The sequence below is a fragment of the Hemicordylus capensis genome, chromosome 11, assembly GCF_027244095.1.
Source record: "Hemicordylus capensis ecotype Gifberg chromosome 11, rHemCap1.1.pri, whole genome shotgun sequence".
Taxonomy (NCBI): domain Eukaryota; kingdom Metazoa; phylum Chordata; class Lepidosauria; order Squamata; family Cordylidae; genus Hemicordylus; species Hemicordylus capensis.
The window spans coordinates 15,869,096-15,883,074 of NC_069667.1; the positions used below are offsets into that span (position 1 = coordinate 15,869,096).

General features: G+C 49.9%; 1 protein-coding gene and 1 long non-coding RNA gene across 5 annotated transcripts; one reads left to right on the forward strand and one right to left on the reverse strand.

Moving 5' to 3' along the window:
- Window positions 1-890: 890 nt before the first annotated feature.
- Window positions 891-2,389, reverse strand: LOC128335535 (uncharacterized). The gene is made up of 2 exons (XR_008311650.1): window positions 2,203-2,389; window positions 891-1,112 (listed from the first exon to the last, which is right to left on the reverse strand). It is a non-coding gene; the product is annotated as an uncharacterized LOC128335535 (long non-coding RNA).
- Window positions 2,390-2,449: 60 nt separating this feature from the next.
- Window positions 2,450-10,256, forward strand: C11HXorf65 (chromosome 11 CXorf65 homolog). Of its 4 annotated transcripts, XM_053274342.1 has the most exons (7): window positions 2,472-2,539; window positions 3,871-4,000; window positions 4,494-4,580; window positions 7,146-7,280; window positions 7,647-7,715; window positions 8,791-8,912; window positions 10,004-10,256. In XM_053274342.1, exons 2-7 carry the CDS (start codon window positions 3,982-3,984, stop codon window positions 10,133-10,135), a joined length of 564 nt encoding a protein of 187 aa, XP_053130317.1. In that variant the 5' UTR covers window positions 2,472-2,539; window positions 3,871-3,981; the 3' UTR covers window positions 10,136-10,256. The 4 variants fall into 4 exon arrangements, with proteins under 4 accessions (XP_053130316.1, XP_053130317.1, XP_053130319.1 ...); XM_053274341.1 differs by lacking the exon at window positions 3,871-4,000 and having other exon boundaries at window positions 2,450-2,539; XM_053274344.1 differs by lacking the exon at window positions 4,494-4,580.
- The last annotated feature ends 3,723 nt before the right edge of the window (window positions 10,257-13,979 follow it).

Sequence of the window (13,979 nt, forward strand, 5' to 3'; positions counted from 1 at the left end):
GACTTGGCATTGCCGGAGAAGGAGGCGGGCCCGGCCGCAGTGAGGAGGCCGCGGTGGCAGGCCCAGCCCGGCCACAGTGAGGAGGAGGTGGCAGCAGGCCCAGAACAGCTTCCGGGGTGAGGAGGTGGCAGTGGCAGGCCTGGCCGCTGGGGTGAGGAATGGGCTAGCTTGAAAGCCGGCCAGAAACCGCGGGCGGGTGGGGTGGGGAGGAGAAGTGGGCCGGGTGGGCGTCAGAGATGCAGATGATCTGTGCCTGAGCCAGCTAGTGTTATATATATATATATATATATATATATATATATATATATATATATATTATATATATATAATGAGATATATAATAGTTATATTATATTTTCAGCATCTTCCTATATCGCTGCTGCCCGATATAGGTACCAGCAGGGATTCAAACCATCAACCTCATACTTCTTAGGACATGTCATTTCCTGCTGAGCCATTAGGTGGCTTAATGGCTTAAATAGATTCTGTCTAACCTATTTATGGCAGTATAAGGAATTGAAAGCATCTGGTAGCTCCACTGAATTAAGTATCCAGCCTTCTAATCCTGCTGCAACTTATTCCTATAAAATAGAACACATTTAAAATGGGATAAAATACACACTAGACTGCATAGAAATAATTATGTAGATCAGTATAAAAATACTAGACATAAGCAACAACGAATATTTATCGACCACTTTTCAACAAAAGTTTCCAAAGTGGTTTACATATTTGTAAATAAATAATATGGCACCCTGTCCACAAAAGGCTCACAATCTGAAAACCACATCTACAAACACATTTGTAAATAAGACCTTCAGTATATCAAAAATTTATACATATATGCTAAGAATATCAATTTATAAAATCTAAAACAATGGCCAACAATACACTGTATCTTAGTTCTTACCACCAAGACCTCTTTATTGTGCAAAGATAAAATATCCACCAGATATTACAAGTTAAAAGCAAAACAGTTTCAGTGTAAAAAAAACCATCTTCATTTGCTAATACAGACTGAATGTCTCAGCAGTTCTTCAATTCCTTCCCATGAGATAAGCAACAAGTGGCCAGGGGAGGCGGGGGAGAGAATAGGGAGAGAAACATCACAGCTGCAGGGGAAGAATAATTAACACAGTTTTCATCGTTCAAAGACTAATGAATTTCATAGCCACAACCATCTCTTCCTTAACATTAATATCTGGTTTTAACTTCTCTATATACATTGCCTCCTTTATTTTACCCTTCTGCAAATTTCGGCCCACTATCAATACAGAGATTTTAGTTCCAACCACTCATCCAGAATGCCTCTCTTTCATATGCACAGATCATGGTTTGGCACGAATCCCATTATATCACATATCAGACAAATGCTCACCATATCTATCTCTTAGAGGTCTCCCCGATTCACCTATATAAAAGGGAGGTCTCTTAACCTAAAAACCAATTAACTTCCTTATTTAGGCCAAATGGGGACCAAATTCTCAATGTGTGAATCCAATATAGTTCTCAGCCTTCACTTCTCTTCATGCCAACCAAGTGTGTTCCTGTCATATTCTCATCATCTCTGGGAATTGTGTAGGAGCATTAAATATGGCTTAATCAAAGAATCCATTTGACTCAGTATTTCTGTCTCTGACCACACCCTCTTAGCCTTAGACCCTTTCATCTAGTTAGCAAGGGCATCTTCAAGGGAAGACATACTGCATGGGACGTGGGAATCAGGGAGCAGCTTCGTCTGCAAATGAGCAGCAAGACGTTTCCCAGCCTGAGTCTTTGCAGGGCCGGGTGGAACCCTGCTGGCTCCTCAGGTCACCTGATGCTGCTGGGTTTGAAGCTGCAGTACCCCTTCTGGGCCTGGCCATCTACAGTGGTGGTGCTGCAATTCAGGAAAGAACAGCCTCCTCCGCTTGCAAGCTACCATCCCTGTCGCCAGGAATTTGAGACCACCACCGAAACTCTGGCCAGAAGTTGTAGGCTGAATCAGACCATCAGTCCATCTAGCCCAGGGATTCTCAACGTTGGGCCCCCAGATGTTATTGGTCTTCAGCTCCCATAATCCTCAACCAAAGGCCACTGGGGCTGGGGATTATGGGAGTTGAAGTCCAATAACATATGGGGACCCAACGTTGAGAATCCCTGATCTAGCGCAATCATGTTTACTCTGACTGGCAGCAGATCTCCAGAAGTCTTTCTCATCACCTGCTACGTGATTTTTTTTTTTTTTGAACTGGAGATGCTGCCAGGGATCGAACCTGTGCTCCCAGATAGGCTCCATCCATCCTTCTCCCATGCCTTGAGTGGTGACTCTTTAAACCGCACAGCCTGACTGAGGTCCCTCCCCGGACGGGATCTTGTCTCAAAGAGTGGTGGGATCCAGCAGCCTGTGGAAAAGTTAACCCCAGAGTTGTCCTCATTGAGTGTTCCATTATGAGGTTACGAGACATCATAATGGTCCCAGGGCTACCCTAGAAGGTGGTAGAGCTTGCCAGCCAGGCCCAAGATAGTTGGGGCATGTTTATCTGCATTAAACATGGAGGTAAGGCAAGTTGCTACCACAGAGTCATAAGAACATAAGAACAGCCCTGTTGGATCAGGCCCAAGACCTATCTAGTTCAGCACCCTGTTTCCCACAGTGACCCACTAGATGCCTCTGGGAAGCCCACAGGCAAGAGAGGAGGACATGCCCCCTCTCCTGCTGATGCTCCCCTGCAACCGGGATTCAGAGGCATCCTAACTCTGATCCTTGAGGAAACCTATAGCCACCAGACTAGTAGCTACTGATAGACTTGTTCTCCATGAATTTGTCTGAGCCCCTTTTAAAGCCACTCAGGCTAGTGGCCATCACCACATCCTGTGGCAGAGAGTTCCATAGATTAACTACGTACCATGTGGAGGGGGTGGAAAACTTCCTTTTGTCCATTCTAAGTTTCCTGGCAATCATGTGCTCACGACAGGGGCCCTTGGCTGGAATGAAAGAGAGGAAAGGGGCCCAGTAATCCCAGGGTCCCTAGGATGGAGGCTTGGAATGCATGAAGGGGGAACCCACCACAGAGAGGGACGGCCTGGGATTCTCCTGCCTGGAGTCACAACCCAGGGCATGGAAGAACGGAGCCTATCAGGGAGCACAGGTTCGATCCTCGGCAACGTCTCTAGTCCAAGTGGGGGGGGGATCACATGGCAGGTGATGGGGAAGGCTTCAGGAGATCTTTTGCCAGTCAGAGTAAACACGATTGGGCTAGATGGATGGATGGCCTGACTCAGCATACAACTTCTGTTTCAGGGTTTCAAATTCCTGGCAAAGGGGTCATGATGGCAGCTTGCAAGCAGAGGGGGCTGATCCTAATGGGCCTCTGCCCCCTGCAGAACACACCTGGTGCCTTCCCCCAAACCATGGAAGGGATTGCCAGAGCAGCCTGCAAAGTCCCCCTAAGAGTGCAGCAGCTGGTGTGGCTTCAGATTCACCCGTTTTTAAACAGATTGTGCATTTGACTGCCCCCCGGCACGGTCCAGATTAAGCTCTGGACCACCTCGTGTCATTCATCTTTAAGAGTGGAGGCCCCAGCATGATGGCTGGTTGTCAAAAGCAGAAAGCTGTTGCAAACACTTCCTCCATTTCTGGTAGCAAGCGGTGACCTGGGTTTCCACCATTCTGACTCGACTCAGGGATTTCTGCTTGATCGGTGGCTCCCTTCCTCTCCAGTGAGTGGGTAGCAAAGCCTGACGGTTTCTGAGTCCACCTAAGTGCTGTTGTGATGAATGACTGCGTGCCAGGATCTGCAAATGGGAATATCACTCCTGCCCATTCCACTGTCTCTCCCCCCCACCCCACCCCCGGCAATGCCTTCAATATATTTATAAACTTTGCAGTTGAGGGTCCCGGACTCCTGCCTCAAGATGCTAAGCTGTGTGCATAATTCTTGCCCTGGGAGAAGGCTGAATCACAGGACCCCTCACAAATAGGAAAAAGATTGCAGAAGGATGCCACCTCCGGCAAAAGGTGGGATCATGCTTGTGTTTGTATGGAGGGCAGTCTCTAGTCGCCATCTTGGTTCCCCTTGGAGGACTCCTGGTCTTGCGGTAAAGTAAAGTAAAGTGTGCCGTCAAATCGATTTCGATTCCTGACGCTCACAGAGCCCTGTGGTTTTCTTTGGTAGAATACAGGAGGGGTTTACCATTGCCTCCTCCCACGCAGTATGAGGTGATGCTTTCAGCATCTTCCTATATTGCTGCAGCAGTAAGTATGAATTGTTCCCTTTGCTAAGCAGGGTCTGCCTTGGTTTGCATTTGAATGGGAGACTACACATGTGCAAGCTTGAATGCAGAAGGTTCCCAGTTCCCTCCCTGACAGCATCTCCAAGATAAGGCTGAGAAAGACTCCTGCCTGAAGCCTTGGAGAAGCCGCTGCCAAGCTGGGTAGACAATACTAAACTAGAGGGACCAATGATCTGACTCAGGATAAGGCAGCTTCCTGTGTTCCTATGTTCTTGCAGACAACCAGCAATTCCTGGCCAACATCCACTGCTCAGTCTTACTCCTAATGCATTACCTGCGTGCCAAGGTGGGACTGGAGAGGACAGGTGAGGTGGCCATGAGTTCCTACAGGACCAGGGGAGGGGAGGGCCCATAGCCCAGGATGTTCTGGAAATGGCACTGGGTGGGATGGGTCAGGGCCAGAAGTGGGGGGTGGCATGCATCCTTGAGGTGGATTTGGGAGTGGGTAGATGTCAGGCTTGCATAATCAACTTCATTCTATACTAAAATCCCAAAGCTCAGCAACCAGAATCAGATGCAGTTGCAAGCATGACTTGTCCCCTTAGCTAAGCAGGGTCTGCCCTGGTTGCATCTGAATGGGAGACTTGATGTGTGAGCACTGTGAGATCTTCCCCTCAGGGGATGGAGCCACTCTGGGAAGAGCAGAAGGTTCCAAGTTCCCTGCCTGGCAGCATCTCCAAGATAGGGCTGAGAGAGATTCCTGCCTGCAGCTTTGCAGCTTCCAATGTTCCTATGTTCCAGTGAGAGACCCAATGGCGAAATGGTGGCTGGGATGGTGGGGGGAGCCCAGTGTCTCCTGCCGATCCCCATGAGCCATACACTAGAATGACCTCCATATCTGAGCACAAATCTGCATCAGAGTTACTGCAGGCCAGAGTTTCTAACACACAACTCTAAAGCTGCCTAGCTGCAGAGCTACACAAAGGACTTGCTCAAAAGCAACCAAGGGACACACCTGTTTTACAGGTGAGGGACATTATACCAAGGCCTCCTTGCAGGTTTAGGAAACAGCAAGCAGCATCAACCCTCTTAAGCATAAAGTCCCATTTCACAGCTGTGGAACACTGAGGCTCGGAGATGTACAATTTCCCCATGGGATCAGACAAGTAATTCTGCACCGAACTGCAGCATTTTTGATACCACTGTTGTTAAATGGAGGCAAAAGTCCTTGCTGATTTGCTGCAAATCTCAGATTACCTTGAGAGATCCACCAGCAGACCTCTGCCAGATTAGAAGCGCAAGGATGCCGCAATCCACACAGCACACACAGTAGCAGCAGCTGGACACGTCACCTTTTCTCCAGGAGGTACAAAATATCCAGCACTTGTAGCATTATTTCTATTGATTCACATTTCTATCCCATTCTTCCTCTGGGAGCCAAGAGTGCTTTACAAGCTTATCTTTATATCCTCACAACAACCCTGTCAAGTAGGTTAGGCTGAGAGAGAAGTGACTGGCCCAGAGTCAACCAGTGAGTTTCACAGGGATTTAAACTCTGGTTTCCCCAGTCCTAACCCACACCAGATGTGCCACTTCAAGGGAAGATGCTTGGACCGTGCCCAAGAAAACTTGCACATTTTCTTGTGCTAAAATCGGAGCATGCAGAAAGGCCCCCTAGAGCCCTTCATTCAGGCTGTAGGACATCAATGCCAGCAAGTGCCGAGGGCCTGCTATCCCTCCAGCTGAAAAGTACAAAAGCCAAGTGAGTGTAATTACCAGATGGAGCTATATTGGCCTCGGTGGGTGGGAGAGAGAACAAGTGCAGTTAGGGGAATCGAGAAAAGTGCCAGCTGGCCCAGATGGAACAGCTCTCCTGGCGTGGCGATGTAAGGAGTGGGGGAGAACAGAACAATTGCTTGCTTGTGTTTGCTGAAGTAACTGATAGGTCATGCCGGATGGGTCTACTGCAGGGATTCTCAACCTTGGGCTCCCAGGTGTGGTCGGACTACAACTCCCATCATCCTAGGCCACAATGGCCAGAGACCATCACGGCTGAGGAGGATGGGAGCTGTAGTCCAACAGCATCTGGGGATCCAAGGTTGAGAACCCCTGGTTTACTCTTAGCCACAATAACTCCATGCCGTCTCCATGTACTACTCAGTGAGGCAATTCTCACGATCGGCCAAAAGCGGGCTAAGGGAACCTAGCCTACTTTGGGGCAATCGTGTGCTGCAAACACACAACCTCCCAAAGTACCCGAGTGCTCCGGGCACCCCGTTAACCTCGTCTTTTTGAGCGTGTGTTGTGCGCAGCGACACACGAGTAGACCCCTGACCGGGAGGCTGCAAACAGCCTCCCGGGCTCGTGGGTCTCTTCCAGGATGCCCCACACGCTCGTGCGGGGCATGCTGGAACTTCTGGGGGCCGCGTGGCCCCGATCCCTGCAGCCCCCGCTGACTCCGTGAAAGAGCCAGTAGTCATGTGGGTGGCCGATCTGGCTGCCCACAGGGCTGCAAGCTTGATCGTCTGCGGGGAGAGCGTCTGCGGGGAGAGCCCACTCTCCCTGCAAACCACCTCTTGGCGTTTCCCACTGGGAACCACCTCGTGGTCTGGTTGTGGCTGTGGATGATGGGGGGTAGTAGTCCAGCAGCATTGGGGGAACCATGTTCTGAGAGCCCCGGCTTTGGTATGTACTTCTCTGTGTACCAGATGCCAGGAATAAGTCTGCCACCTCCATGTCCTTCTTGTGGCTGGAGACAGGATGTTGGCTCAAACTCAACAAGGCAGTTCTTACATCCTTGATTGTCTCTGCCACAATTTCTCCCATACTTGCTTCTGTTTCTAAGGTCCTAAGAAATAAGACTGTCCCTGCTGGACCAGACCAAAGGTCCATCAAGCCCAGCATCTCATTACCCAGAATTACCTTTCCAGATCCCATTGACTTGTGTGAAGAGAATGGGACCCTGAAGCTACTTTTCTTGGTCAAGTTCCCAGAAGACAGCGCCAGCAAGTTCCTCACTCCCCGGGTTGTCTACTACGTATGTAAGGTGGAGCGTGGAGTGCCAGGTATGAACAAGGATAAGGCAGCCCCCAGCTGTGCAGGCAGCAGCCAGAGCTATCTGCCAGTCAGCCAAGCCCTGGCATTGCCTCCGCCCCAAAGAAAGGGGCCCCTTCTCCAAAGACCCCTTTAGGCATGAAGGCATTGTGACCGGGGACGATGGGAGCTGTGGTCCAACCACATCTGGGACCCACATTTATGAACCCCTGGGTTAAGGTAATTGGCCAGAAGTGGGTAAGAATCAGCCAGGAGTATTGGCAGCTTATCTCTGGGAACTGATGGATAGCACTTATCCAGAGTTCAGTACAAACAAAGGAACCACGTTGATAGATGCTGAGGGCCGCAGTCACTAATCCTGGGCTCTCTCTTTGCAGGAACCAAACATGAACATGGCTACCGGGCCTTTCATCCTGTATTCAACAACCCTCCGACAGATTTGCTGGGTAGGGACCCGCTTCATTTGCACCAGGGCTTCTCAGAGCTCAGTCCTGGCAGGAGGCATCTGGAACACAGGAACATAGGAAGCTGCCATATACCAAGTCAAACCATTGGTCTATCGAGCTCAATATTGTCTACCCAGACTGGCAGCGGTTTCTCCAAGGTTGCAGGCAGAAATCTCTCTCAGCCCTATCTTGGAGAAGCTGCCAGGGAGGGGACTTGGAACCTAGATGCTCTTCCCAGAGTGGCTCCATCCCCAGAGAGGAATATCTTCCAGTGCTCACACTTCTAGTCTCCCATGCAAATGCAACCAGGGCGGACCCCGCTTAGCCAAGGGAACAAGTCCTGCTTGCTGCCACAAGACCAGTTCTCCTCTGTGAAAGAAAGCTCTCTGATCTGCTTTCAGTGCCGGAGCTCAGCCCTGGAACACATGAAGTGTGAGCAGACCAACATGCTCCTGAGCAGGTGCAAAGTGCTTCTGGATCTGAGAGTGGTGTTCTAGAGAGACTGGAGCTCCAGCATCTCTCTCCCCCCCCTCCTCCCTGGAAAGTAAACACTGAGGAGCTGCCACCCTTGCTACCGCAGTATGATGAAATAGTGAGAGCAGGGCTGCCTGTTATCAGAGGAGAAACAGGTACGATGGTGGAAGGACCCTGACATGATGGGCCCCAGTGCATGGGCTGGGAGAGCAATCCAGGCCAATGAACAGGGGGACAGGCAGCTCCAGGTTGTGCAGGATAGGACCCGCTGGCCAACCCAAGGTGAGTCTTGGGCTGACCCTGCACTGGTCTTCCAACCTTTCTGGCTCCTCCAAAGGCCTCTCCAGACTGGGAGGCAATGCCTTCCAAGCTAAACAAGTTTCCGCCACCCTCAGCCTCCCTTCTCACTCTGTAAAATGGAGATTATAGTAACCTGCCTTACATTAGTATTCACGGTGAAGGCGAATACAGTAAAAACCGTGAAGTGCTTTGGAAATTAGAAGTGCTGTATAAGTGCTGGAGGGTGGGGTTGGAGGCAGCCGCCCCTTTCGGAAACCTAGTTAGGGCCTCTCCACCAAGAAGATCTCTGTTTGCTCCTCAGACTCCCTGCGCAACCAGTGTGACTTCCTGGAGAAGAGCCGCCTCAAGATGCTCAAGAGCCAAGATGGCAAGAAGCCCCCGACCATGGAGTCACTCCTGTCTAGCATGGCAGGCCAGGTGGTGGTAAGAACCGAAAAACCCAGCCAATGAACAGCATGCCCCAATGGGAGGAGGAAGGGTGGTGGCAACAGATGGTAGGAGGCCCGTGGGGTGGCACCTGTGGGGGCAGGGGGCTGGCCACTGTGGCCCTCCTCAAAGTGACACCAGAGATGGCTTCCTCATCTTGCCTCATGGAAGGGCCGCCCTGATTGTCTTCCTGTCTCTGGGATTCAATACAATACAATACAATACAATACAATACAATACAATACAGTACAATACAACAGATATTTATATACCGCTTTTCAACTAAAATTTCCAAAGCGGTTTACACAGATATAATAATATTATTCATTCATTCATTCATTCATTCATTCATTCATTCATTCGATTCCTATACCGCCCTTCCAAAAATGGCTCAGGGCAGTTTACACAGAGAAATAACAAATAAATAAGATGGATCCCTGTCCCCAAAGGGCTCACAATGAAAAAGAAACATAAGAGAGACACCGGCAACAGCCACTGGAGGGATGCTGTGCTGAGGGTGGAGAGGGCCATTTAAATAAATAAATAAATGAAATGAAATAAAATGGCTCCCTGCCCCCAAAGGGCTCACAATAAACAAACCCCAGTCTACAGTCAGGTGGCAGCACACTTCCACTCAGGTGCAGTTGTTCAGCGGCCTTGCAGGGTGACTCTTTGTCTGAGAACTGAGAGACAGCTAGGAACATAGGAAGCTGCCATATACTGAGTCAGGCCATTGGCCCATCTGCTTCAGTGTTGTCTACACTGACTGGTAGCAGCTCTCCAAGACTCTAGGCAGAAGTATCTTTCAGCCCTGTTTGGAGATGCCGCCAGGAAGGGAACCTGGGACCTTCTGCATGCACTGACTGAGCTATGGCCCCATTCCCTAAGGGGAATCGCTTGCGGCTCTCATGTATAGTCACCCATTCAGATGTAAACCAAGGTGGGCTGTGCTTAGCAAAGGGGACAAATTCATGCTCCTTGCCACAGCACCAGCTGTGCCCCCTGTTTCCTCTGTGAAATACTAGAGGTGATGGTTTTGCCATCTCCGCCCCTGGACATGCCACCCCACTGACACGGTTCTCTTTTAGGCACAGGGGAAAAGCACTGGGAAGTCCGGAGCGAGCCTGTCCAGCGGCCTAGATGAGGAGGGCATCCCTCGGAAGACAACTGCAGCTGCCAAGGCTAGGCTGGAGGCCAGCAGGAGGGACAAGCACCGCTGAGAATCCGAGCAGAGGCCCAGAAGGAGATGCTTTCCCCTCTGGGGGGGCTGTGGTGCAGCGGTGTGGGGCTGCTGCAGCCCACCCCCACTGTGAGCTTGAATAAAGGCACCTTGGGCCAGGAGTCACCCGGGGCTGTGTCCAGGCCTCTGCTTGCTGGCCGGGATGCAGCAGGACAGCCAGGGAGGAAGGGAGCCGCGCTATGGAGCCGGGGCCGTGGTGGATTGCAGCTGCATTGTCTATTGAACCCATTTTGCATTCAGAGAGGGAGCCCGCTTATGGTTTTTAAGGCTGATGTCACCAGGGAGGCTTCTGATTGGAGCTTCTGGAGGGAAGCTGCAGCAGAAAGTGGATTTGCCAGCACACAGTGGAAAGAGGCTCCCTCCCGGCAAGCAGCACCATGGTGGTGGCGGCGGCGGCAGAGAGGGGCAGTTATCTGGGCCGTCCTGGCTGGTGCATCCCCTCCAGCCCCTGCTGTCTGTCTAGCAGCCCAGCCTCTTTGCCCAGTAGGCACCGAGACTCAGGGAGTCGTGGTTGTCTGATAGACTGAAGAGAACATCTGTGGCCAGGTGGCGTTTGGTGGGTCATCGGGGCAGACGTGATGGTGAAGGGGGTTTGCCACGCAGGCAGCATCTCCAGGCCTACAGAGGTCTGTGTTGCCGGGGGTGGGGTGGGGGACCACATAAGGGAACAGGACCGCCAACCCAAGCAGACATTGGTTCTCTTTCTGCATTGGTAAAATGTAGGTGCTGGTTTGCAATGCCCTAAGAGGATGTTCAGATAAAATGACTTAGGAAGCTGCCTTATACTGAGTCAGACAGACCCCTGGTCCATCTAGCTCAGTATCATCTACTCTACTTCACTGACTGGCAGCAGGTCTCCCAGGTCTGAGGCAGAGATCTCTCCCAGCCCTACCTGGAGGTGCTCCCATGGACTGAACTTGGGACCTTCTGCATGCAAGCCACTGAGCTACCGCTGAACTATGGCCCCATCCCCTAAAGCAGGGGCAAGCAAACTTGGCTCTCCCGCTGTGGTTGATCTACAACTCCCATCACCCCAAGCCACAGTAAATTGTTGCTCTGGATGATGGGAGTTGTAGTTCAACAACAGCAGGTGAGCCAAAGTTGCCTACCCCTGCCCTAAGGGGAATAGCTTACAGCGGACAGTGTGGTCACCCATCCAAATGCAAACCAAAGTGCATCCTGCTTAGCAAAGGGACCACAGCACTATCACAAGACCAGCTCTCCTTCCTGTGAATCACAGAGCTTTGTTTAAGATGGACATTGCTCTCCAAGCTTTTGGTCCACTCTCAGATATCAGAAAGCTGAGATTTGGGTTCAGAGTCCTGAATTTGGCTTCACAGAACAAGCTGCAGGGCAAGTGAGAAGATTCAAATGTACCAGATATACAACTCTTTAAATGTGGGATGCCAGCTTTGGGGTGATGCAGAACTCTTCTGCAAGTGTAGATGTGTCTGCTGAAGGCGCACAGGAGCCCTGCAAGAAGGAATGTTGGCAACCCTGGTGTAGTTCTGTGTTTCTTGATGCAACAAGATGAGGGTGAGAATCATGTATGAAAATAGCTAAATGCATCTCATTAAGGCCAAATGCTGGGATTGGTATTGTGCAAGGTTCTGATCTAATTTTTTAATATTGTGTTGTTTCCATCATGTTATGCCAGGCTAAGTGGGTTGTCCTTAGGAATACATGGGTGGGATTTGTTGTGCTAGTTCTCAGAGTGCTCTCCGCCCCTTTTGAAGTCATAGGAAATGTATGTAAGAGCTGTGCACTCTTCCCATACTGATACAGCATTACAGCATGATTATGCTATGATTAGCCTAACCATAAGACACTGCTTCCTACTGAGTCAGACCATTGGTCCATCTAGATCAGTCTTGTCTGCACTGACTGGCAACAGCTCTCAGGGTTTGGGAGAGAGATTTTTCCTCCCCCACCCATCTACCTAGAGCACTGGAAAGCACAAGATTGTCATTTAAAGCTTGGGAGGCATTTCAAAAATGAACATTTTACTTTGCAAGGCAAAATAAAGTACCTGGGACCTTGGGCATTCAGAGTAGGTGCTCTACCCTTGATAGTCTGCCAAACTATTGTGCAAGGCGTCAGCAGAAGAATCCCAGCTGAACTGCAACCCAGGTGAACAATAGGTTCACCTGGTTTTGTGTGCCACCTTTTGTGCTGGGAGAATGGACAGAAACAAACACCAGGTAGAGAGTCAAGGAGGGGCCCAAGAACACGAAGCCATTCATGGTGGCTGCTGCATTTAACAAGACCTCAGGCTCCCAACATGCATTTCTGCTGGCAGTTGTAGAATCCAAGGGAAAGCGTTGTGGTATGCAAGGACAAGGCAATGGAGTGGAATCGGGAATATTAATGGCTTATTGAAACAGATATTATGTACAGAGAGACAAGTGCAGACTGCTTTTCAGGGCTCTTGCTGCTGGCTGTTTGTTAGCCCCGCCTCTACTCCAGGACTGGAATATAAGTAGCTAAAGCCCCATTCAAAAGCTGGCCTGGATCAAGGAATGGATTAACCAAAATCACAGTCGGCTGCTATGGGGGAGGGGGAAAGATATTCCACTGCCTCACACAAGCAGCCAATATGAACCAGAGTACCAGACTAACACCCACCTAGTTGCCACATGTCTTCAGTGCAGCCCTTGTGGGGTCAGAAGGTTGTTGGGATGGTTTGAGTCTGTGCTGCACAAATAATCTCCTTTTGCAGGGTGCTCAGGACACAGCACATATGAAGCAGCCGCAGTCAGCAAACGATGACAGAAATCTGCTTCAGTGATAGGGGGATGGAGGGCGTCTAGCCCCCTTACCTTTTGTGCTTCCACAATATTGTTTTTAGAAGGCTATGTGGGGTAATGAGTTGGCTGGAGCTAGGAGTAATGAACTGGGGTTTGTCAATCTCATGAAGGGCCAACCTCCCCCCCCACCCCCAATTCAAGCACTGGAAGGGATTGTACAGTTTGCACCTCCCTTATCTCTGGTTTTATAATAATATCCATGTTGTTTTTGTGGCAGGGAATCTTCCCAGCTCATAGGTCTTGTCAAATTGTCTTTCTGTACTATCCACATAATTCCAGTTCACAAAGGATTGCTCAGGGCTCCCCTAATCACCCTCCTTGCTTCAAGCTGGGTGGGCTAGTCAGTGAGATTTCTACCAGGCAAATTCCTCATGAGCAAAGACTGCTGAGCTGCTCCTTCACGGGCTTCCTGATCACTGAAGCTACCTTTCCCCGTGTTCAGTTGCAAAGCCTGTTTTGAATGTCAGGGTCTCAGCCCATGTGCAGAGTGTTTTCAGCATCCTACAACGAGCTCAGGGACTGAGCTTCGAGATCAGAAACTGAGACTTCAGGGCAAGTTCGGTTGGATAATGTTATTTTTATTAGTATTTTTTCCCATAAAAGAACGAGAAACCTCATAACATTGGAATTCTATGCATGTTTATTCCTTGTGAAGAAGTCCCATTGAACCAACAGAGACTTACTTCCGAGTAAGCATGCATAGGATTGCGCTATAAGACTGCCGTCTTCCTGTGCCCACTTTCCAGGGAGTAAGCGCCATTGTGCAATGTTAGTTTGATCTCTGAGTAAACATGCCTAGGCTTGCACTGTAAATCTCTCAAATTACTGCCGGTCTCTTATGTCCGTTTACAACCCACTGTATACTGTTACAGGAATATATATTGTAACAATAAGCAGACATGTATATCGCATAAACAAGACCTAAACACCTAAACAATGTGTAAAATATAGTCACATAATTATTGCTACATTAATGTTGGTTTTGATCATCCCAGCTCCCTTTGTGCTCAGCCTGAC

Bases quoted from the DNA above. Each gene is read 5' to 3' on its own strand.
- C11HXorf65 (XM_053274341.1), top strand. From the start codon at position 2,515: ATGTTTATCTGCATTAAACATGGAG. The intron at 4,581-7,145 runs GTGAGGTGGCCA...TTACCTTTCCAG, and splicing joins GGTGGGACTGGAGAGGACAG to ATCCCATTGACTTGTGTGAA. The intron at 7,716-8,790 runs GTAGGGACCCGC...TTTGCTCCTCAG, and splicing joins CCCTCCGACAGATTTGCTGG to ACTCCCTGCGCAACCAGTGT.